This window comes from Cololabis saira, chromosome 11 (genome assembly GCF_033807715.1).
Source record: "Cololabis saira isolate AMF1-May2022 chromosome 11, fColSai1.1, whole genome shotgun sequence".
Classification (NCBI taxonomy): Eukaryota; Metazoa; Chordata; class Actinopteri; order Beloniformes; family Belonidae; genus Cololabis; species Cololabis saira.
The window spans coordinates 22,126,202-22,148,147 of record NC_084597.1 but is presented as its reverse complement, the minus strand read 5'-3'; the positions used below and the strand labels follow the sequence as shown (position 1 = coordinate 22,148,147).

At 46.2% G+C, this 21,946-nt stretch overlaps 1 protein-coding gene and 1 long non-coding RNA gene across 2 annotated transcripts in view; both read left to right on the top strand.

Annotated features, from left to right (window-relative positions):
- The first annotated feature begins 8,292 nt into the window (after positions 1 to 8,292).
- Positions 8,293 to 12,989, top strand: purbb (purine-rich element binding protein Bb). Its single transcript, XM_061734019.1, has one exon. It carries the CDS (start codon positions 8,297 to 8,299, stop codon positions 9,218 to 9,220), a length of 924 nt encoding a protein of 307 aa, XP_061590003.1. The 5' UTR covers positions 8,293 to 8,296; the 3' UTR covers positions 9,221 to 12,989.
- A 1,347-nt stretch (positions 12,990 to 14,336) lies between these two features.
- LOC133454628 (uncharacterized) overlaps positions 14,337 to 21,946 on the top strand; it is a 33,628-nt gene continuing 26,018 nt past the window's right edge. Inside the window, exon 1 of the long non-coding RNA XR_009783403.1 lies at positions 14,337 to 14,446. This is a non-coding gene — a long non-coding RNA (uncharacterized LOC133454628). The remainder of the gene's footprint in view (positions 14,447 to 21,946) is intronic.

Below are 21,946 nucleotides of genomic sequence, written 5' to 3'. Positions count from 1 at the left end.
TGAGCCATTATTACATTATGAGCTGTTAATACTTTATGAGCGGCGCCAGTAAGGCTCATAATGTAATAAGTTATTACTTTATTACATTATGCGCAAAGCTGTTATTACGTTATGCGCTCATGATTTTATTACATTATGAGCCAATTATTACATTATTAACTTTTATTAAATTTAAGTTATTACATTATGAGTTGCTACACAAGCCGAGCCGGGCTGAGTAGGTACTAGGGGAAAAGAGCCAATAGAGTAATCAATCACTGTGCAATAATAATACTAATCATCATCATCATCATCATCATCATCATCATCATCATCATCATCATCATCTTCATAATAATAATAATAATAATAACCACAATCATATGCTGTAGCAATGCACCTTTCAATAACCGGCAGCGCGGGCGGTACAGTAAAACAGATCTTGTTCTGCTACTAAAGGTCCATCCTCTGATTATTAAGCGCCTAGCTGGAATTGGGAACAAGGTTTTGTGTGATAAATTTGTTTTATGTGCATTGATGTAGGATTTGGTTTATTTCACAGTGTTTAAAGTGTTTTAAATGTGTAGCCATGCTGACAGTCATGCAGACTGCCAAGCTATCATTCATGCTACATTAGCCTCTATCTTACCTTTTGATAGTGATTACAGTGATAATAATTTTCTAGCTTCTCCATTTATTAATGCCAAATGTTATGTCAGTTAACTTATCATTAATGCACTTATGTTTTGTTATATGGCATACAGGTTTTATTTGTTTGTAAAAGCTAATTGCATTTCATTTATCTGTCTGATCTAGCTCTTACGGTGTTTCCTGAAGGTGTTTCACTGTGTTCCATGAAGGAAAAATACGGTGTTTCATGAAGGAGAAATACATTTGTGTTCAAACAATAAGGATGACGTCTGAACATAACGTTTTTTGAGAAACATCAGTACGCTTCATCATTGTCTGCTGGGGTTCCCTATAATGTCTACCTCATACTGCTGCACCTTTCACTTTTAAATTGTATATATGTTAATAAGAGCTGTCATTTGTCTATTTATTGTACAGTGAGCGAAATAACCGGAGTCAAATTCCCTGTCTGGCATGTTCAAACTTGGCCAATAAACGTGATTCTGATTCTGATTCTAATGTACACCAATAAAGATTAGCAGTGTAGTTATGTTGGGGTTCAAGACACAGAGACAGTTTCTTCCCCCAAGCTGTTGCTCTGAATTCTCATCACTCATAGAGTCTCAGAGTAATCAATTACTGTGCAATAATAATAATGATAATAATAACCACAATCATATGCTGTAACAATGCACCTTTCAATAACCATGTACCTCATACTGCTGCACCTTTCACTATTAAATTGTATATATGTTAATAAGACACCCAAATAAACGCTCTAAACACAGAAGTCCTTCATTTGTCTATTTGTCTATTACCTATTTCATGTGTTTATTACCTATTTACTGTAGAGTGAGCAATAACCGAGTCAAATTCCATGTCTTGTCTGACCTGACCTGGCCAAATAAACATGATTCTGATTCTGATTCTTTCACTTTTAAATTCTATATATGTTAATAAGAGCTCATTGGCTTGACATTTTTCTATTTACTGTACAGTGAGCGTAATAATAACCGGAGTCAAATTCCTCGTCTGGCATGTTTTGTACTTGGCCAATAAAACTGATTCTGATTATGAAAAAGTTGAAAGAAGTATGTAAAACTTAAGCCAATGCACGGAGAGAGAGAGAGAGATGTCATCGGTGGGCGTGACAGGGGGAAAAAGAACCACAGCTGCGTCGACTCGTGTGAGTGACAGGGGCGGGAGCCAATCACGACGCCGCCCGAAGGGCACCCGCTGTCCGCGGGAGAGGAGGGCGGGCCCTCTGGCAGGGAGCACGCGTTAAGGCTGATTTATGGTTCCGCGTTACACAAACGTAGAGCCTACGCCGTAGGGTACGGGGCGGTGCGCGTCGCTGCGTACCCTACGCCGTACGGTACGTGCGTCGATTGAACATGGAACCATAATCCAGGCTTTAAAACCGGGGAGGTGGGTGGAGGTGGAGGGGGTTGCACAAGGCGAATGGTGGAGCTGAAGATGGCGGATGGCGACAGCGGGAGCGAGCCCGGTGGAAGCAGCGGGGGAGGCAGCGGGGGCTTCCAGCACGTTACACAAACGCAGAGCCTACGCCGTAGGGTACGCGGACCATGCGCTCCACGCCCCGCCCATTTTCGTCTCGACTACGAATCGGGAAGGAGGGGGAAGTGACGTATGTCGTAAAGCAGTCAAAGCCGTAAAAATTTGTAGTTTTTTAGTGTGGCAGGGTTCCTACCATGCTCCTCAAAGTTACATAGTGCCAGTGAAGGCGATACAGACACCCTCAGACCATGACAGAGGTGTCATTAAACCTGTTGGAAGTTGATGTACCATCACAATGACTCTGGAAATATGATATTTAAGACCAAAATATGGTTCTGCGTCAAAACTGCGCCGTACCTACGGCGTGTGATTTTCGTCCACGCAGACCACACGCCGTCACCTGCGCCGTCACTGACGTGCACCTCCCGAAAATTGTAACTACGCGTCGAGGCGACGCAGACCAAACGCAGACAGAGAGGGCTGTGATTGGTTCACTTGGAAGCAACGCATTTCCGGTTTCCGGTTTGAAGCAGTAGTGAACTTTCAGCGCTCTTTTCTTCGTTTATATGTGATTTGTTTTGTTTTGTTTTTTTGCACAATAGTTGTCCTTATCTCTTTGATTCACTGTGACCGGAAAAAGTCGGATAAACCATTCAGAAAAGATCGCTAACTAGCGGCCGCGGGGGGTACTGCACCGCAACGAAATGGAGTGACGGAGAAGTCAGAAGGGTTCACGACGGCGTCACGGCTGCGGCGTGTGCTCTGCGTTGATGTGACACAGAACCTTAATTCAGCCTTTATTCTTTTTGGTTTGGAACGCTTCATCTGACATTAATACTAGAAAACTTAAAACGTATACGAATTTTTTTCATAAATCTTGCCTCAATCCTGCCTCATGCTCCTTTAAGCCAATGCACGGAGAGAGAGCGAGAGATGTCATCGGTGGGCGTGACGGGGGGAAAAAGAACCGCAGCCGCGTCGACTCGTGTGAGTGACAGGAGCGGGAGCCAATCACGACGCCGCCCGAAGGGCACCCGCTGTCCGCGGGAGAGGAGGGCGGGCCCTCTGGCAGGGAGCACGCATTAAGGCTGATTTATGGTTCCGCGTTACACTAACGCAGAGCCTACGCCGTAGAGTGCGCGTCGCCGCGTAACCTACGCTGTAGATTTAAGGAGCATGAGGCCGGATTGTGGCAGGATTTATGAAAAAAATCCGTATACATTTTAAGTTTTCTAGTAATAATGTCAGATGAAGCGTTCCAAACCCAAAAGAATGAGCCCTCTAGTGTATCTCTCCTTTGCCTTGAACAGGCTGTGTGCTGCAAAATGTGCTGCAATTCCGTCCCGAATTTCCCGCGCTGGGCTGCGGATGTGACGTCACATGACGCTGCATGCGTGTTCTCCCCGTTCTCCCGTGCCGGCTTCACTGTTGGCTGCAGTACCCCCAACGGCCGTCGTGGTGAAGGGTGGCGCTAGAGAGTCTCATTTCTTAAAAGGAGCCTCAAGCTCCTTTAAACGTTTATTTTACAGTATGTTAGATGTGGATTATTACCCTACATACTATCATGTTTTTGTTTTTTGCGTTCCCTGCTCCTTGTTTATTTTGTGAATACCAGTATTATTGTTGTTGTTGTTGATTTATTTGTCAATTCTTTTATTTCCTTGGGGAGGTGCTTTTTAATAGCCCGTACAGGGTTTTTTAACCTCTCCCGCACATATTACTTGTGTCTGTAATTGTTGTTTTTGTTTTTCTCTTTTATGGTGCAAATAAAAAAAGTAAAAGTAAAAAGTAAAGAGAGAGAGATGTCATCGGTGGGCGTGACGGGGGGAAAAGAACCGCAGCTGCGTCGACTCGTGTGATTGACAGGGGCGGGAGCCAATCACGACGCCGCCCGAAGGGCACCCGCTGTCCGTGGGAGAGGAGGGCGGTCCCTGTGGCAGGGAGCACGCGTGAAGGCTGATTTATGGTTCCGCGTTACACTAACGCAGAGCCTACGCCGTAGGGTTACGCAGCGGTGCGGGTCGCCGCGTACCCTACGCCATACGGTACGTGCGTCGATTGAACATGGAACCATAATTCAGGCTTTAAAACCGGGGAGGTGGGTGAAGGTGGAGGGGGGTTGCAGAAGGCAAATGGTGGAGCTGAAGATGGCGGATGGCGACAGCGGGAGCGAGCCCAGCAGGAGCGCGCCCGGTGGAAGCAGCGGGGGAGGCGGCGGGGGCTTCCAGCACGTTACACAAACGCAGAGCCTACGCCGTAGGTTACGCGGACCATGCGCTCCACGCCCCGCCCATTTTCGTCTCGACTACGAATCGGGAAGGAGGGGGAAGTGACGTATGCCGCAAAGCAGTCAAAGCCGTAAAAATGTGTAGTTTTTTAGTGTGGCAGGGTTCCTACCATGCACTTCAAAGTTACATAGTGCCAGTGAAGGCGATACAGACCCCTCAGACCATGACAGAGGTGTCATTAAACCTGTTGGAAGTGATGTACCATCACAATGACTCTGGAAATATGATATTAAGGTGGAAAAGTTACATAGTGCTGCTTTAAGCTAATGCACGGAGAGAGAGAGAGAGAGAGAGAGAGAGAGAGATGTCATCGGTGGGCGTGACGGGGGGAAAAAGAACCGCAGCCGCGTCGACTCGTGTGATTGACAGGGGCGGGAGCCAATCACGCCGCCGCCCGAAGGGCACCCGCTGTCCGCGGGAGAGGAGGGCGGGCCCTCTGGCAGGGAGCACGCGTGAAGCCTGATTTATGGTTCCGCGTTACACTAACGCAGAGCCTACGCCGTAGGGTACGTGCGTCAATTGAATGCGGAACCATAATTCAGGCTTTAAAACCGGGGAGGTGGGTGGAGGTGGAGGGGGTTGCAGAAGGCGAATGGTGGAGCTGAAGATGGCGGATGGCGACAGCGGGAGCGAGCCCGGTGGAAGCAGCGGGGGAGGCGGCGGGGGCTTCCAGCACGTTACACAAACGCAGAGCCTACGCCGTAGGGTACGCGGACCATGCGCTCCACGCCCCGCCCATTTTCGTCTCGACTACGAATCGGGAAGGAGGGGGAAGTGACGTATGCCGTAAAGCAGTCAAAGCCGTAAAAATGTGTAGTTTTTTAGTGTGGCAGGGTTCCTACCATGCTCCTCAAAGTTACATAGTGCCAGTTAAGGACATACAGACCCCCTCAGACCATGACAGAGGTGTCATTAAACCTGTTGGAAGTTGATGTACCATCACAATGACTCTGGAAATATGATATTAAAGGAGCCGTCTGTAAGAAATGTCCAAAACTGGTACTGCAGTCACTTTCAAAATATTGTTGAGCAGCGTGTACCCTCCCCCTCCTCCCCCCGACCAGAGGTTGCCAGGTAGGCTGCAGAATGCAGCAGGAACGTAGGCTGCCATGGCTGCGATAATTAGAGCCGAGCTGGCAACCCGGATGCCGAAACAATACTGACTTGGTGATTGGGAGATAGGTGGAGGGTGGAGCTTCAGAAACAATACTGACTTGGTGATTGGGAGATAGGTGGAGGGTGGAGCTTCAGAAACAATACTGACTTGGTGATTGGGAGATAGGTGGAGGGTGGAGCTTCAGAAACAATACTGACTTGGTGATTGGGAGATAGGTGGAGGGTGGAGCTTCAGAAACAATACTGACTTGGTGATTGGGAGATAGGTGGAGGGTGGAGCTTCAGAAACAATACTGACTTGGTGATTGGGAGATAGGTGGAGGGTGGAGCTTCAGAAACAATACTGACTTGGTGATTGGGAGATAGGTGGAGGGTGGAGCTTCAGAAACAATACTGACTTGGTGATTGGGAGATAGGTGGAGGGTGGAGCTTCAGGCCAAAACAAAAAATGACAACATAAACATCAGTTGAGGGCTGCAACTCCTCTTTTTAAACTGGAATATCCTGGCTTGAGTGCTGTTGTCAGTGACATAAGTATTTGAAATGAACATGATTTCTAAATGTCTGTTGAAATATCGGGGTCCTACTCTGGAAATATGATATTAAGGTGTAAAAGTTACATAGTGCTGCTTTAAGCTAATGCACGGAGAGAGAGAGAGAGAGAGAGAGAGAGAGAGAGAGAGGGAGGGAGAGAGAGAGAGAGAGAGAGAGAGAGAGAGAGAGAGAGAGAGAGAGAGAGAGAGAGAGAGAGAGAGAGAGAGAGAGAGAGAGAGAGAGAGAGAGAGAGAGAGACAGAGAGAGAGAGAGAGAGAGAGAGATGTCATCGGTGGGCGTGACGGGGGAAAAAGAACCGCAGCCGTGTCGACTCGTGTGATTGACAGGGACGGGAGCCAATCACGACGCCGCCCGAAGGGCACCCGCTGTCCGTGGGAGAGGAGGGCGGGCCCTGTGGCAGGGAGCACGCGTTAAGGCTGATTTATGGTACCACGTTACACTAACGCAGAGCCTACGCCGTAGGGTACGCGTCGCCGCGTAACCTACGCCGTAGATTTAACGCGGAACCATAATCCAGGCTTTAAAACCGGGGCGGTGGGTGGAGGTGGAGGGGGTTGCAGAAGGCGAATGGTGGAGCTGAAGATGGCGGATGGCGACAGCGGGAGCGAGCCCGGTGGAAGCAGCGGGGGAGGCGGCGGGGGCTTCCAGCACATTACACAAACGCAGAGCCTACGCCGTAGGTTACGCGTGGCAGTGACGTATGCCGTAAAGCAGTCAAAGCCGTAAAAATGTGTAGTTTTTTAGTGTGGCAGGGTTCCTACCATGCACCTCAAAGTTACATAGTGCCAGTGAAGGCGATACAGACCCCTCAGACCATGACAGAGGTGTCATTAAACCTGTTGTAAGTCGATGTACCATCACAATGACTCTGGAAATATGATATTAAGGTGGAAAAGTTACATAATGCTGCTTTAAGCTAATGCACGGAGAGAGAGAGGTCCGGGAGAAAGCCAATGCAAAGATCTCTATTGGGGATAACGACATAACCCAGGTTTCCTCTACCAAATTTTTAGGGGTTTTAATTGACGAAAGGTTATCATGGTCCGAACATATTAATCTTGTCAACAACAAAGTATTGAAATCAATCGGTATCATCAGAAAAATTTGTGCTTTTATATCGCAGAATTCTTTAAACATACTTTATTACAGTTTAATGTATCCACATCTCAGTTATTGTAATATTGTTTCGGCCAGTACTTATTCTTCTTATTTACAGAAATTATTAATCACTCAGAAGAAATTTGTTAGATTAGCCACCTTCTCTAATTATTTCTCTCCATCTGCCCCTCTGTTTAGGAAACTTCGCATATTGTCAGTATACGACATAAACATACTTCAATCATGCATATTTATTTATAAATGTATCCATCTTTCCCACTTGCTTTCCAAATCTTTTCATGAATTCTTTACAGCCAACTCTCAGGTCCATACTTACAACACAAGACACAGTAATAAACTTCATCCCCCTTTTTGTCGCACTACACACACCCAGTTTTCTTTTGCTTATAGAGGCCCCTTAATCTGGAATTCCTATCAGTTCATTGTTGAAACATCCTCTTCATTCAAAATGTTTAAGTTAAGACTTAAAAATATTCTGTTAAATCAAGACTCTTAAACGTTTATTTTACAGTATGTTAGATGTGGATTATTACCCTACATACTATCATGTTTTTGTTTTTTGCGTTCCCTGCTCCTTGTTTATTTTGTGAATACCAGTATTATTGTTGTTGTTGTTTTTGATTTATTTGTCAATTCTTTTATTTCCTTGGGGAGGCGCTTTTTATAAGCCCGTACAGGGTTTTTTAACCTCTCCCGCACATATTACTTTTGTCTGTAATTGTTGTTTTTGTTTTTCTCTTTTATGGTGCAAATAAAAAAAGTAAAAGTAAAAAGTAAAGAGAGAGAGATGTCATCGGTGGGCGTGACGGGGGAAAAAGAACCGCAGCCGTCGACTCGTGTGAGTGACAGGGGCGGGAGCCAATCACGACGCCGCCCGAAGGGCACCCGCTGTCCGTGGGAGAGGAGGGCGGGCCCTCTGGCAGGGAGCACGCGTGAAGGCTGATTTATGGTTCCGCGTTACACAAACGTAGAGCCTACGCCGTAAGGTACGCGTCGCCGCGTAACCCACGCCGTAGATTGAACGCGGAACCATAATCCAGGCTTTAAAACCGGGGAGGTGGGTGGAGGTGGAGGGGGGTTGCAGAAGGCGAATGGTGGAGCTGAAGATGGCGGATGGCGACAGCGGGAGCGAGCCCGGTGGAAGCAGCGGGGGAGGCGGCGGGGGCTTCCAGCACCTCCGGCGGGACCAGGAGACCCAGGAGCTGGCGTCCAAGCGGCTGGACATCCAGAACAAGCGCTTCTACCTGGACGTGAAGCAGAACAGCAAGGGCCGCTTCATCAAGATCGCCGAGGTCGGGGCCGGAGGCTCCAAGAGCCGCCTCACGCTGTCCCTGTCCGTGGCCGCGGAGTTCCGCGACTACCTGGGCGACTTCATCGAGCACTACGCCCAGCTGGGGCCGTCCTCCCCGGAGCAGGTCGCCCAGGCCAGCGCCGGGGAGGACGGCGGCCCCCGCAGGGCGCTGAAGAGCGAGTTCCTGGTGCGGGAGAACCGCAAGTACTACCTGGACCTGAAGGAGAACCAGCGGGGGCGGTTCCTGCGGATCCGCCAGACCGTTAACCGCGGCCCCGGCTTCGGGCTCGGGGGCCCGGCGGTGGGCGGGGGAATGCTGGCCGGCCAGACCATCGCCCTGCCGGCGCAGGGGCTGATCGAGTTCCGGGACGCCCTGGCCAAGCTCATAGACGACTACGGCGGGGACGACGACGAGCTGGCCGGGGGCCCGTTGGGGGCCGCGGGGCTGCACGGCGGGGAGCTGCCCGAGGGCACCTCCATCATGGTGGACTCCAAGCGCTTCTTCTTCGACGTGGGCTCCAACAAGTACGGCGTGTTCCTGCGGGTGAGCGAGGTGAAGCCCAGCTACAGGAACTCCATCACCATCCCCTTCAAAGCCTGGGGGAAGTTCGGGGGAGCGTTTTGCAGATACGCGGAGGAGATGAAGGAGATCCAGGAGAGGCAGAGGGACAAGATGTACGAGCGGAGGGACGAGTCCGAGGGGGACGACGTGGACGACGACTGACCCAAACCCTCGAACCCTCACAATAGTCCACGGGCCAGAGCCCAAAATTTCACTTGTCAGCACCACTCAAGGTGACCAAACTTGCTTATCATTTTTGAAAATATCCATGTCTGTAGTAGGGATGGGCGGTATGGACTAAAAAATGTATCACGATAATTTCTGTCATTTATCCCGATAACGATAAAAATGACGATTTAAAAAAACAAATACCAATTCAACTCCACCTTTTTAACTATGAATCTATCACCACTAGGGCTGTTCGATTAATCGATTTTAAATCGTAATCGCGATTATGTAATTAGAACGATGTTAAAACGTGAAACTCGTAAAATCGATTTTTCACTTTTTTTTTTTTTTTTTTTTTATTGGAAATATAACTTACTGTATGTTTGCAAGTGCTGATTTGCTGATTTTTTTTTTTTCAGAGATAAAACTTTATATTTTATTATATTTTTTAAAACTTTTTTTCAACTTATTTTACAGAGTTTTGCACTTTATTCATTCATTTTGGGGCAAATGTTCAATAAAAAAAACAGCATATTTGAAACCATTTCTTTGCCTTTTGTCAATTCACAAAATAATCGTAATCGTAATCGAAAATCGGATTTTGAGAGAAAAAAATCGAACAGCCCTAATCACCACATTCAGTCTTTGGAGCCCCCAAAACACCGCTCTAAAAGAATAGTAAATGCTACTAAACTACACCAATTAAATTGAATTAATAAAAACCAATTAAATTAGTACACCTGTACTGCAAAACCTGTAATGACTCAAATGAAACAAGTTTGAAATGTAAGAACAGATTCAACATTTATTCAAACTGCATGGCTTAAACAGTGGGATAACAATGCAAACAGAAAAAGTACCATTGTCCTTCAAGTTTTCTTAACTTATAAAATCACAAAGTAGAAAAAAATACAACCTGATAAATAAAGAGAAAGGACAAATAAATAAAAGTTCACTGAAAATAAAATCCAATCAGTGATGACCTCTTCTAATATAAATAAAATGTGCAAATTAACCTGTGGATGGAACATGCCACAAATTAGATACTATTGCAATTTTTTTTCATAATAGTCAAACGTTATATCAGAATGTAACAACCATTTCCTTCTGTTTTTGCAGACTCTGCACATAATAGATCATGTTTGCTCCTCGTCTTTCTTTTTAAATCCAAACCAGTTCCGGAGCTGGAGCCTCGTTTAACAACGAGCTCCTTCCGCCATGTTTGTTACACAAAAACATCATCAACAGGAATTTATCGTTTTTACCGCGAGATGACAAATTTTTACCTTGGGGAATTTTTTGACGGTATATCGTGAACGGTAAAATATCGCCCATTCCTAGTCTGTAGATGATATTCTGGTATGATAACCCTTCCTGAGTGGCAGCTGGATCATAGTTATCAGCTCATGAAGTTACCAGCCCCTTCAGAAAATTACACTAGATGCTGCTGCATATCCTGGTTTAGACTCAGGATACTTCTCAATTGTCTTTGGTATCATTTTAAAGGGGACCTTTAAAGCATTCATTCAAGCTAAGATGTGATACATTTCCTGAATCCCTATGGTCCTATGAGTATTCCAGTTTTTGTATTTTGTGTCTCTGTTGTTCCTAGATGACACAGGGATAAAAAATACTATATAATTTAGGCGAAAATTGTGTAAAAATGTGTGTTGTTTATAGTTTAAAGAGCTGCAGTGACCTCTCTGTTGGTCAGAAAGATTCACATCTTAGCTTGAATGAATGCTTAAAATGATACCAAAGACAATATTGTGAAACATTGACAGATATCCTATACATGAGTCTAAACCAGGATATGCACCAGCATCTAAAATGTAATTTTCTGAACTTCATGAGCTGATAACTATGATCCAGCTGCCACTCAGGAAGGGTTATCATACCAAAATATGATCTACAGACATGGATATTTTCAAAAATTATAAGCAAGTTTGGTCACCTTGAGTGGTACCGATATCTGGTCTGGCCCATGGACTACAAAGCAAAGCTGGCGGTCCAGCTGCGTGACACATCTGCAGCGTAGGAGTGTTTGCGTTAAAGAGAAATAAAAAAGCAGAAATGACAGATAAAGTGCATGACAAATCGTGCTGTTATAGCATACTAAAGTATTGTGGCATAAATGTGCAGGGGATTATCGGTGTATTATTCTAAAAGTTTGTAGGGTTGAGGGTTTGGAGTGGTTGTGTGAATCTCTGAAAGTGCAAAAAAATTGTAAATGAGATGCCTCTCGATGGTTGGAAAAAAAAAAGTGAGATGTGCTGTACTTAAAGGGGACATGTTATGAAAAAAAATAACATATTTTGTGCTTTAAAGCCAGTCAGATCTGCCGGGGCCTGTGACATCACAGTCCCAGCTCAACCTGAAGCTCTGCCCACAAGATCACTGCCTCTGCTGAGGTAAAGAGATCATGCAATCAGAATCAGAGTCATGTTTATTTGGCCAGGTCAGGTCAGACAAGACATGGAATTTGATTATTATTTTCGCTCACTCTACAGTAAATATATAATAGACAAATTGACAAATGAAGGACTTCTGTGTTTAAAGCGTTTATTTGGGTGTCTGATTCGGCTACAAAATAAAAAAAACTCAAGTTTTAGGTGAGCCAATCAGATTTACAGGGTTCTGTGACATCAGAGAACACAGTAAAATTAGCTGCATTCCATCTTTATCTCTGCCCAGCTTCACATCTTGCTGTGCTTCTTGTACCTATGAAGTGGTTGCCACAAAGATGCAACGCACCGATTTACAAAAAAAGAAAAAAGATGATGACTCTTAGGGGGGCGTTTGCTGCTGTGAAGAGAGCAGTAAAGATGTGTTGAACAGCAGCTGTTGTACCCTTGTCTTTTTGGTATTTTTCACCAAAGCAAGTCAGATTTTTTATTAAGGGCACAGGCGTAATATGTCTCCTTTAAGGAATAAAAAAAGAAAGAGATAACCTATAACTAGAAATGAAGACAATGATTGGTTTCCTGTTTGTGTTTAATGAGTGAAGACACGTTAACGGTGATCATCCATCCGGTTCTGGTCCAGGTCTCTCCTCCGTGAGCAGTTTGTGGGATTCAAAAATGTATTTTTTTTGCAAGTAAACCAGGAATATCAATCTGAGAGAGGAAAAAGTAGAAGGACTGCGATTCAAACGATCACCCAAAATGACAGAGGAGGAAGTCACTGAGAGGGTTATCTGTGAGCCCAGACAACAAGGACTATACTGAAGCACGGACTCCAGCAGTTGGTACCAGAGGCGGATCCGTTGGGTTTTATGTTATACATACGATCAGCAGAGCATCATTCAGTCGCTGGTTTTCCACCAGAGCATCCCTGGTGTTGGAAAACATGTGAGTGGGGGAGCCCACCCACGACTCACCGCGCACTTTAGTACGACGCTCGTTTAATCCCACATTCAAGGGTCCAAAGACCTGGCGGGTCGGCCGGACAGCGCCTCCGCAGGTACAGCCAGGAGTTTTCCTATCAGCCTCTCTGTGGCGCCCAGAGATGGACAAAGCGTTCTTCCGACACGTCAAGATCCGGGGCGGAAAAACGCATCGATGGATGGTTTCTTCTGTTTTCTTTCTGTTCCTTCTTTTTCTTTTTTTCCCAGAAGAGAACTATATTGAAAATAAATTCTACTTAGAGGAAAGATATTATCAGACAAACCAGCTAAAAGATATTTTCAAATACTTATAAAAACATGTATTGTCTAAAGGAATTCCAAGACTGAAAATAAAAGAAGTTCATTTCTTAAAACAAAGCCGACTCTGATTTAATTTATTCATATTTTTTAAGGATTTACACGTTCAGTCGCTGCATTTGCATTAGCTTGACACTTGAAGCAACCACAAAGTATTTGGTCTATTACGGACTTGGTCCACGTAGCACCCTCTGTGGACCATATCGCTAAAAGAAAGGTTGTCTCATCCACAGATAGGGTTGCCACCTTTCAGAAATAGAAATAAGGGACGCCCTGATTTCAGCAGCGCAGGAGCCAAAAAAAAAGCCCCAAAACTTCTAAACTGAATAAAAATTTGTTTATTTTATATGAAAAAACAAAATGCTTTGATTTAAAGTGCTTTAATAGCATTGAACTTGCATGACTGTAGATACAGACAACCATACTAACAACTGAAATAGCCTCCTATGCTATGTATGTCAACATCAGCCCAGATGTATAATATAGTTACAGGTGAAGAATATGGTGTAAAAGTTAATTTATTTCAATAATTCAACTAGAATATGGTGTAAAGGTTAATTTATTTCAATAATCCAACTAGAATATGGTGTAAAAGTTAACTTATTTCAATAATTCAACTAGAATATGGTGTAAAAGTTAATGAAAATACGGTACAAATCGTGTCCCGTATTAGTTCAATACGGGACGCAACATTTTTTTCTCAAATAAAGGACAATTCCGTATTTTACGGGACGGGTGGCAACCCTATCCACAGACCACTGCTGCTTTCCTGCATCCATATTAATTAATCGCATATTTGAAAATCTCATAGTCCTGCTATTGCTGTTGGTCTTAATAACTCCGCCCCCTCTGCTAACGTAAGCGGTTCTTTCCTTTAGCCCAGCAAAGAGTTGGTGCTACCTTGGAACTGGTTTTTCTGGCCTGGAGCCAGTTCTTTGTCAGTGGGATCAGAAAGCCCGGTTCCAAACTCAGCACTGGCCCAGAACCAGCCCTGGAACCGGTTTGGTTGAAAAGGGGTAATAGTCTGGAAATGTTTTTTATCAACCGTTCTCTTAAGATCATTGCTGACGTTTTTCCCTCTTAGCATTGTGTTAACACAGATTGGAATGGTCCAGACCAGCAAACTGAAACAACATCAGCTTTTATGGAGGTGAAGAAGTTTAGTATTTTGCTGTGAGAGGAAGTGAGGCGCTGAGGGAGGGGGTCGTGTAACTTGACCCCTCCTCCTCCTCGTCCTCCTCCTGCGGCAGTGGCCGGCTCGCCTGTTGTCAATGCCTGTGTGCTTCTTCTTCTCTGGGCAGATTTTAGCAGCTGTTAAGCAGCCATGCGTACACGGGGAGTGTGTGCTGACGGGGCACGCCGGCTATTTTAATGTGGGAGGCCTCCGCAGACTTGACATTCCTGGTCCAGGAGTCAGCTGTTCCATGAAGGGGGGGCGGAGTCGTACAACGGTCCGATTGTGCTGCTCACATGTGCCACGCACGACGGCGTCCTGCTGAACACCTCCAGGCACACAGGTATTCAGCCGTCCCAGGAGCTGTGGGGATGTTCTCCAAGCGCGATTGAGCTTAAACTAGCCGTGAGATTAAAGTTCCTCCAGAGAGTATGACCTCAGTGGTTGACTCCACCCTTTTAGCCAGATTTTTTTAAAGGTTGGTTGATATTGACCAGGATCAGCGGGCCGACTGAGGGGTCATAGTGTCGGGGAGCAGCTGACAGAGTCCGTCTTCGTGTCTCTGAGGATGTAAATCTGAGAGTAAAATGATCCCAAACAGATGCGGAAGAACAAGAATGAGGTTGAACAAATGTTAAAAAGCTTTTATCCAAGACGTCGTGAAGACTTGATCCAGGGGGCCTGGATACCTCAGTGGGTTGAGCGGGCGCCATTTGTAGAGGCTATAGTCCTTGTGCGGGCAGCGCAGGTTCAAGTCCCAGCCTGTCACTCTGCACTGCAATGTCTCCCCCTCTCTCTACCCGTCTACTTACTTTCCCTGTAAAGGAACCAGTGCCACAAACACCTATAATAAAAAAAAGACTTGATCCATATTTTGACATCACTCTGTAAAGAGTCGTTGTGCAGGGTTCAATTATAAACAAAACGAAATATTTGAATATACAGAAATGTACACATTTATGTATATAATAATACTACATATATCCTACAGACTGTAAATATGTTTATTTAAACACGGAGGTTAATGACAATTGACTAGTTTTTGGATCCGGACCCTAGCTGGATCCGTAAGTGAGATTCTTGGTGCTTGAGACCTGCCATAGCAGTTGCTAACCCAATAGCCTCAGTTAGTGCTAGCAGGTAGCGGGCGACAGCATGGTAACAGCAGAGCTCCACCCACTCTTTTCAGCCTAGGCAGGAATCTTTTAAGATGTTTCATTAGGGACACATGGAATAGAGATGTTTGATAAGATTTAATATCAACTCATTTTAATTAGCATCTTAGGTGAGTTTAAGTTAAGTTAGCCCTACCAGCTTCCCAGGCTTCTCAGCTCCGCCCATTGCCATCAAGGCTTCTCTGTGTTTATTTTTCGGTCAACCTAAACCAACTATTAATATCAAAATGTCCGAGGTAAATGGGAAACCGATCATTACCAATCCCAGCAGCAGCAACGCCCCCTGGCAGTCCCCTGTTCCAGGTGTTTGAAACACCTGCTCTCATCCCCGAGGTAAACTTTGCAGTTTAAAACCTTTATCTACACGTTGTGTTGGAATTTTGAAACATAGATGAGTAAAAGTTAAACACGTTGACACGAAGCAAGTATTTAATGAATAAATAAATGTAATAAAAACGCATTTAGTAGTGGATAAAGTATGTTCATTGCACATACAGAACCTACCTGAGAACTACGATATTTTAACTTTAATCAAAGTAATTTAGTAAATAATGTTATATGAAAGGGTGCATAACAAACAAGAGTTACAAATCTCGGATTCGGCTTGCATACATTTTGTATAATGTGTTCTTGGTAGACTTTGTCTACTTTTTCTTCGTTAATTCTCTGAAGATTGCCTCTTGTTAGTTGTCTTGACGTGATTAACCTCTTCAGCATAAAGTTTGTCAAACACTTGAGTCAAATCAGTATATAAATAGATGAAACATAGAAAATAATCTGCACTTAATCATTCTCAGGACACACTTATTGGGGGGGGTCTCAGATGGTATTTGTTCAATAAAAATGAAGGACAAAAACATTTGGGCAGTACTAACCCTGCGTTCACACTGAAAGCGTCACGGGAGTCATAGGCGTCTGGCTGCCATTCATTGTCTATGAAAAACGGGCGTCGAGAGGCGGCGGGGGCGGCGGGACCGGCGGGAGCGGCAGGAGCGTCTGGCGGCGGGCGCGGCGCGTCAATTTGAAAGTTGAAAAATCTGAACTTTATGCAAATGAGCAGCGGCGACGCCGAGGCGTCGTCCAATCATACACCGGGATTCCCGAAGCGAGAACTCTCAATGCAGATTGTACTTTCATGTAGACACAAACGTACACTCATTCACATGCGTACAGGAGCAGAGCTGTGCACTAACAAACTTATTTTATCAGGAATTAATATATTTCATCCAGCAAAATGACATATTGCTGGTTTGACTGCCGTTTTACCTGAACTGATCACGTGAAACACATAGCCTATCTGATGGGTGAGGAGCTGGATGGTCCCAACGATTTTATTTGCTACATTGATCCAACGAAAAATAATTAAAACCCGTGCTTATTAATCACAAAACACAGGTTAATCATCATGACTAAATCCGCTCCGACCCGGTGTGTCAGTATCAGCGCAGACAGACTGCAGCTTCGCCTGAATTATGGTTCTGCGTTAAATCGACGGCGTAGCTGACGGCGTAGGGACGCGGTGCGGTGTGCGTCGCCGCGTATCCTACGCCGTAGGTTCTGCGTTGGTGTGACGCGGAACCATAAATCAGCCACCGGGCGCAAGTGCTCGCTGGGTTGATGTTGATCCGCGGACCAAACTTGTTAAAGGAGCATCAAACTCACTCTTATCTACGCAGAAATAACGCTAAAATATAAAGAAGGCTTCCCAAAGTGAGATCTATGGTGAAATATGAAAATTAAGATGTGTAGTTATATGTGTAGGCTGTTCCCACTGTTCCCTTCAGTTCTGCAGCGCAGCTTGAAACCACGCCCACCGCCGCCCCGCTGCAGGCACTGACGCTTTCAGTGTGAATGCACCAAGCGGCGAGATGCTGGCGTCGGGACGCCCGTGACTCTTTCAGTGTGAACGAGGGGTAAGTACCCCCCTGACTCAGTGGTTTGTAGATCCACCTTCAGCAGCAGGACCTCAGTAGATGTTCCCTGTCTTCTTCATCAGAGTGAAACCATTAGAAACGCTTACACGGCTAGCACCGCCAACAACAACCAAAGAAAAATTCGGGACTCGGGTCATAAATGGGTTTGAACTTGACCGGACTTATCTTTGATACTCTTATGAACAGCAAAGTTGTATCAGTCATATTTTTGACTGAAATCATTTTTATTGTTTTCTTCTTAGTTGGCAAATGAAAAAAAATTAAAATGTTATTGCACAATTCATAATTCATGATGTTGATGTTTCAGTAATTGATCGATTGATGGACTATAAAAGTAGTTGTTAGTTGCAGCGCTAGACAACAGTAATGAACCTAAACCGTCCCCCGTCTCCTCTGTCCATCGTCCCCGGTCTGTTTTCACCCATTGACTCTGGAAGTCGAAGATGTTCAGATTTCTTCGCCCTGGTCGTTTACTGTAGTTTTTACTTTATTTACACCTTTTATTTCCTGACACTCTCACGTCCATACCTGTCAAGTCTCCCATTTAGGCCGGAAAACTACTGTGGAAGATAACAGAACAAACACAGAACAAAACAATCAAAACCATCTCCATCACAGAAAAAACTGTGTCCATTAACCGTTGGAAAGTCTGAGCTGCATTTTTGAGCCCAAAACGCGTGCGCAGGAACTCAAACAAACCAAATGGTGTGATCACTGCTGTTTTAGGGATGTCAAGAGGGTGTACCGGCACCTGATGGTATCCCCTGATAAGGTCCACTTTTGAAAAAATGACCTTACCGGCAAGGTGTGCTGAAAAATCCTGGACATGTGGAACTGGGTAGCGGTCAGGCGTTGTCGCATCGTTGAGCCGTCGATAGTCTCCGCAAGGCCGCCAGCCGCCGCTCAGTTTGGGGATGATGTGCAGGGGAGAGGCCCAAGGGCTGTTAGAACGTCGAACGATCCCCAGGCTTTCCATGGTCTCGAGCTCTGCCTTGGCCACAGCAAGTTTGGCCGGGTCGAGGCGCCGCGCGGGCGTACACAGGCGGACCAGTGGTGCTGATGTGGTACTCCACACCATGCTTGGCAGTAGCAGAGGAGAAAGTGGGCCGCGTGAGGGCCGGGAACTCGGGGAACAGCTGCTGGAAACTATCCGTGACAGGGAGCAGACTGGAGAGGTGTATGGCAGTAGAGGCACTTGGTGTGCATGCATAAGAACAAAAAGTGACAGCGTCAATCAAGCGGTGGTTTTTTACATCCGAGTAGGCCATATGCACACAAAAAATCTGACCCTAAGAGGGGAAAAGCAACCTTGGCAGTAACAAAATCCCAGCTAAATTGCTGACTTCCAAAACACAGTTCAACGTGCCTCGTGCCATATGTGCAAATAGGACTGCCATTGGCGGCTTCCATGGGGGGGCCGTGGGTGTCAGCCACCACATCCAGCTGCAAAGCGGGCAATAGGCTGCGCTGCGCAACAGTGTCGCAGAGAAAACGTCGTCCTGAGATGGAATAGCGTATGAAAAGCAGCCTGCCGGCACGGCCGACGCTCACGGCCACTACTGAGCGCCGGCCCTGGCATTTCCCGCTTTACCAAAACTGTACGGAGAACGACAACATCTAGCCTTGGGGCCAAATTTGGCATGGTAAAAACACAAAGCCGAAGATTGCTGCTGGTGCGGCGCAGCCTCTGCCGCGGTAAACGTATGGTCCAACGGCGTCTCAGAAGCGGCGCCGTCAGGGAGCAGCGCGGCTGCACAGTGCTGCTGAGTCGCCAGAAAAAACTTGTCGGCCACCAGCTTTCTGCAGTCCTTGATGGTAGTGTTGGCCAAAACCGCCGGCGGGAGGGTTTGTAAGAAGGCTCACAACTCTCGATGCTGTCGCACTCCCGAGGGCAGAAACAACGTAATAGTATTTGGTCTCGTCAGCGGTGATCTCACGTAGTGCGAATTGCGCTTCCGCCTGTGCAAACCACGCCGAAGCTGACGATTCCCAAAATTCCGGGAGCTTCAGGCAAACAGCGTGTGCGGTCCTGATGATCAGGGTCAGCGCCAGAGCAAATATTCAGAGGGGGCACAAGGCTTATTAGGGCGGGCACCAAATCAGTCGTGTAGGACAGCATTTTAAGGAAAAAAGTGCATTCTCACTACTTTCCTATTAATAATCTGTCCAAAACATGTGGAGAAATCAAATCACTTAGGTGGAAATAATGGAAGGAAGCGCACATTTTACTTTGACTGAAAACGTTTTAAGCCTTTTATACATAGAGTGCGCACAGCGGCAGCCGCAGCCGGCTTTGCCATTCATTGTGTATGTGCTGCGGCTCCGCGCAAGGGCGCAGGGTCTGCACCCGAGGTCGGCGGCACGCATCACGGCTGAGTTTGCGCGGCGGCAAAGGGCGCAAGTGGACGCACGCAAGGCGCAAAGCGGCTTTCACCTAGAACGAGGTTTGCGCCACGCACGCCACAGGTGTTGTGCCGGATTCAGCACCCCTGCCGTGAAAAGCACCCCCTAGTCGACGTACACACAATGACAAAAATTATATTCTCATTCCACACACTCACATGAACACATACTTAGGAGTTTATATTCAATGATAAGTAGACCAAGAAAAAAAAACAACACACTGACACTTCAATATATTTATATATACACACTCACACAAACACATACTTAGGAGTTTATATTATATATATATTTACACATATTATGGAAGACAACACAGTAAGCAGGCTATTAATGAATAACATCAATAACCATTTACCCGATTTTTGTTATCTGTGACTGTGATTGTGGGAAAGTATGACTATTGTGAAATCCATGAGCGCATTTAAACATGAATCATTAACACAAAACTGGACGCTAAACAGTGTGTACGACGAGGGGGTGCTTTTCACGGCAGGGGTGCTGAATCCGGCACAACACCGGGATGGGCGTCTCTGTGAGTCTGTGTGAGGAGCTGTGGGATGCGAGACTGCAGGCCTATCGGGACATCAATAAAAAGGAACAAAAGTGGAGAGAAATCTCCTAGAATGTGGACATACCTGGTGTGTTTAAAAGTGGTAGAAATGTGATATTCTTTTGCTCTTTTAACAATAAAATGTTCATTTAAAATAAAATATACCATTTCCATGCCTCATATCAGGATCAATTGAATCATTCATCAATATATGGTTATGAAACTTTTTTTCGGTCGCCAAGCAACCTGCAACAAATATGTACAGAGGTCTCCAACCCTGGTCCTGCAGCACCTATCCAGCATGTTTTAGGTGTCTCCCTGCATGAACACACCTGATTCTAATCAATGGTCGTCATTAACTTGTCATCAAGGCCTGGACAGTTCTTTTGTTGACACAGCTCCTTGTATCATGGTGTGCTGAAGCAGGGAAAGATCTAAAACATGCTGGATAGGTGCTCTCCAGGACCTGAGTTGGAGACCCATGCGCGCAGGCGCGCCCTGCTCTGCGACGACTCTGCGCCACCCCGGTGCTGTTGCCGTGTTCTATGTGAAAAAGGCTTCACTCGTAACACACAACGAGGTCACATACATGTTTTTAATATATATATCAAGTTGATTCGTTCATGCCCCGACAGAGCGGGGGAACGGCAGGGAGCACAGCCGGCTGTCAGAGAGCTGACAGCCGGCTCTGCTGCGCCGGGCGGGGTGCCGGGTGAGGCGCTGGGCGAGGCGCAAAGTGGGGCGCAGGTTTTTGCGCAGAGCGAAGCGACCGGTGTACAGAGCGAGATGGCAGAGTCTAGAAGTCAGGCTCTGTTGAAGGGGCTCACTGGACAGACTGCCACCAGGATGGCTTAGTCTGTGTTGGATGGAGAGGAGGATAGTGTAATGGAAGAGCGCTTTCGGGAAATTTGTTTACCGCCAAAGAAGAAAAGTGAGGGGGCACAGTGACTGAAGTAAGCGGGCACTGCCCCCTGGTGCCCCCCCATGGCGCCGACACTGATGATGATAGACCAATCTGGAATACGTCCAGTAAAAAAAAAACTGTCGGGGTCACCAGTGTGGAACGAAAATGTCGGATAGCCAGGTAAACACCAAGTAGCTCAAGGTCAAAGGTGCTATACTTCTGCTCGCTGCTGCGTAACTGCCTGCTGAAAAAAGCGAGAGGCTGCCAGGCAGTACCCATCCACTGCTCATAAACCACCCCCACAGCAAAGTCTGAGTGGTCAGTGCAATGGGAGCTGAGGAGTAGGGATGTGCCAGCATGGTGGCTCTAGTCAGGGCCGCTTTTGCATCAGCAAAGGCTTTGTCTCTTTCCGGGTTCCAGTCCACATCACGTTTGGGCTTGCCGCCTTTCAGGGCCTCATACAGTGGTTGCATGGTGTGGGCCGCCCCAGGTATGAAACGGTGGTAAAAGTTAACCATACCGAGGAACTCCTGCAGTGCTTTAACAGTGTGCGGGCGTGGAAAACCGGTAACTTCCTCCACCTTGGATGGCAAAGGGGCCACCCCATCCTCAGTGACCGTGTGCCCCAGAAAGTCAATGGCCGGGTTTCCCAGATCAGTTAAGTAGTTCTTAACAGCGAAAGACTTCTTTCAAACCTTCTTAAGGAGCCTGTGAAAGAAAATCGCGTTTCCCAGAGTCGCTCTTAGCTTAAGTATCTCTTTCATTAAGAAGGAAATGAAAGATGCTGCTGACCCAGTCTTTACAACCATCTTAGTGAACAAAGACTCACAGATCCAGCCGCGTCAGGCAAATCAATATCACACCAAGCAATGAG

Bases quoted from the DNA above. Each gene is read 5' to 3' on its own strand.
- purbb (XM_061734019.1), top strand. From the start codon at position 8,297: ATGGTGGAGCTGAAGATGGCGGATGGCGACAGCGGGAGCGAGCCCGGT.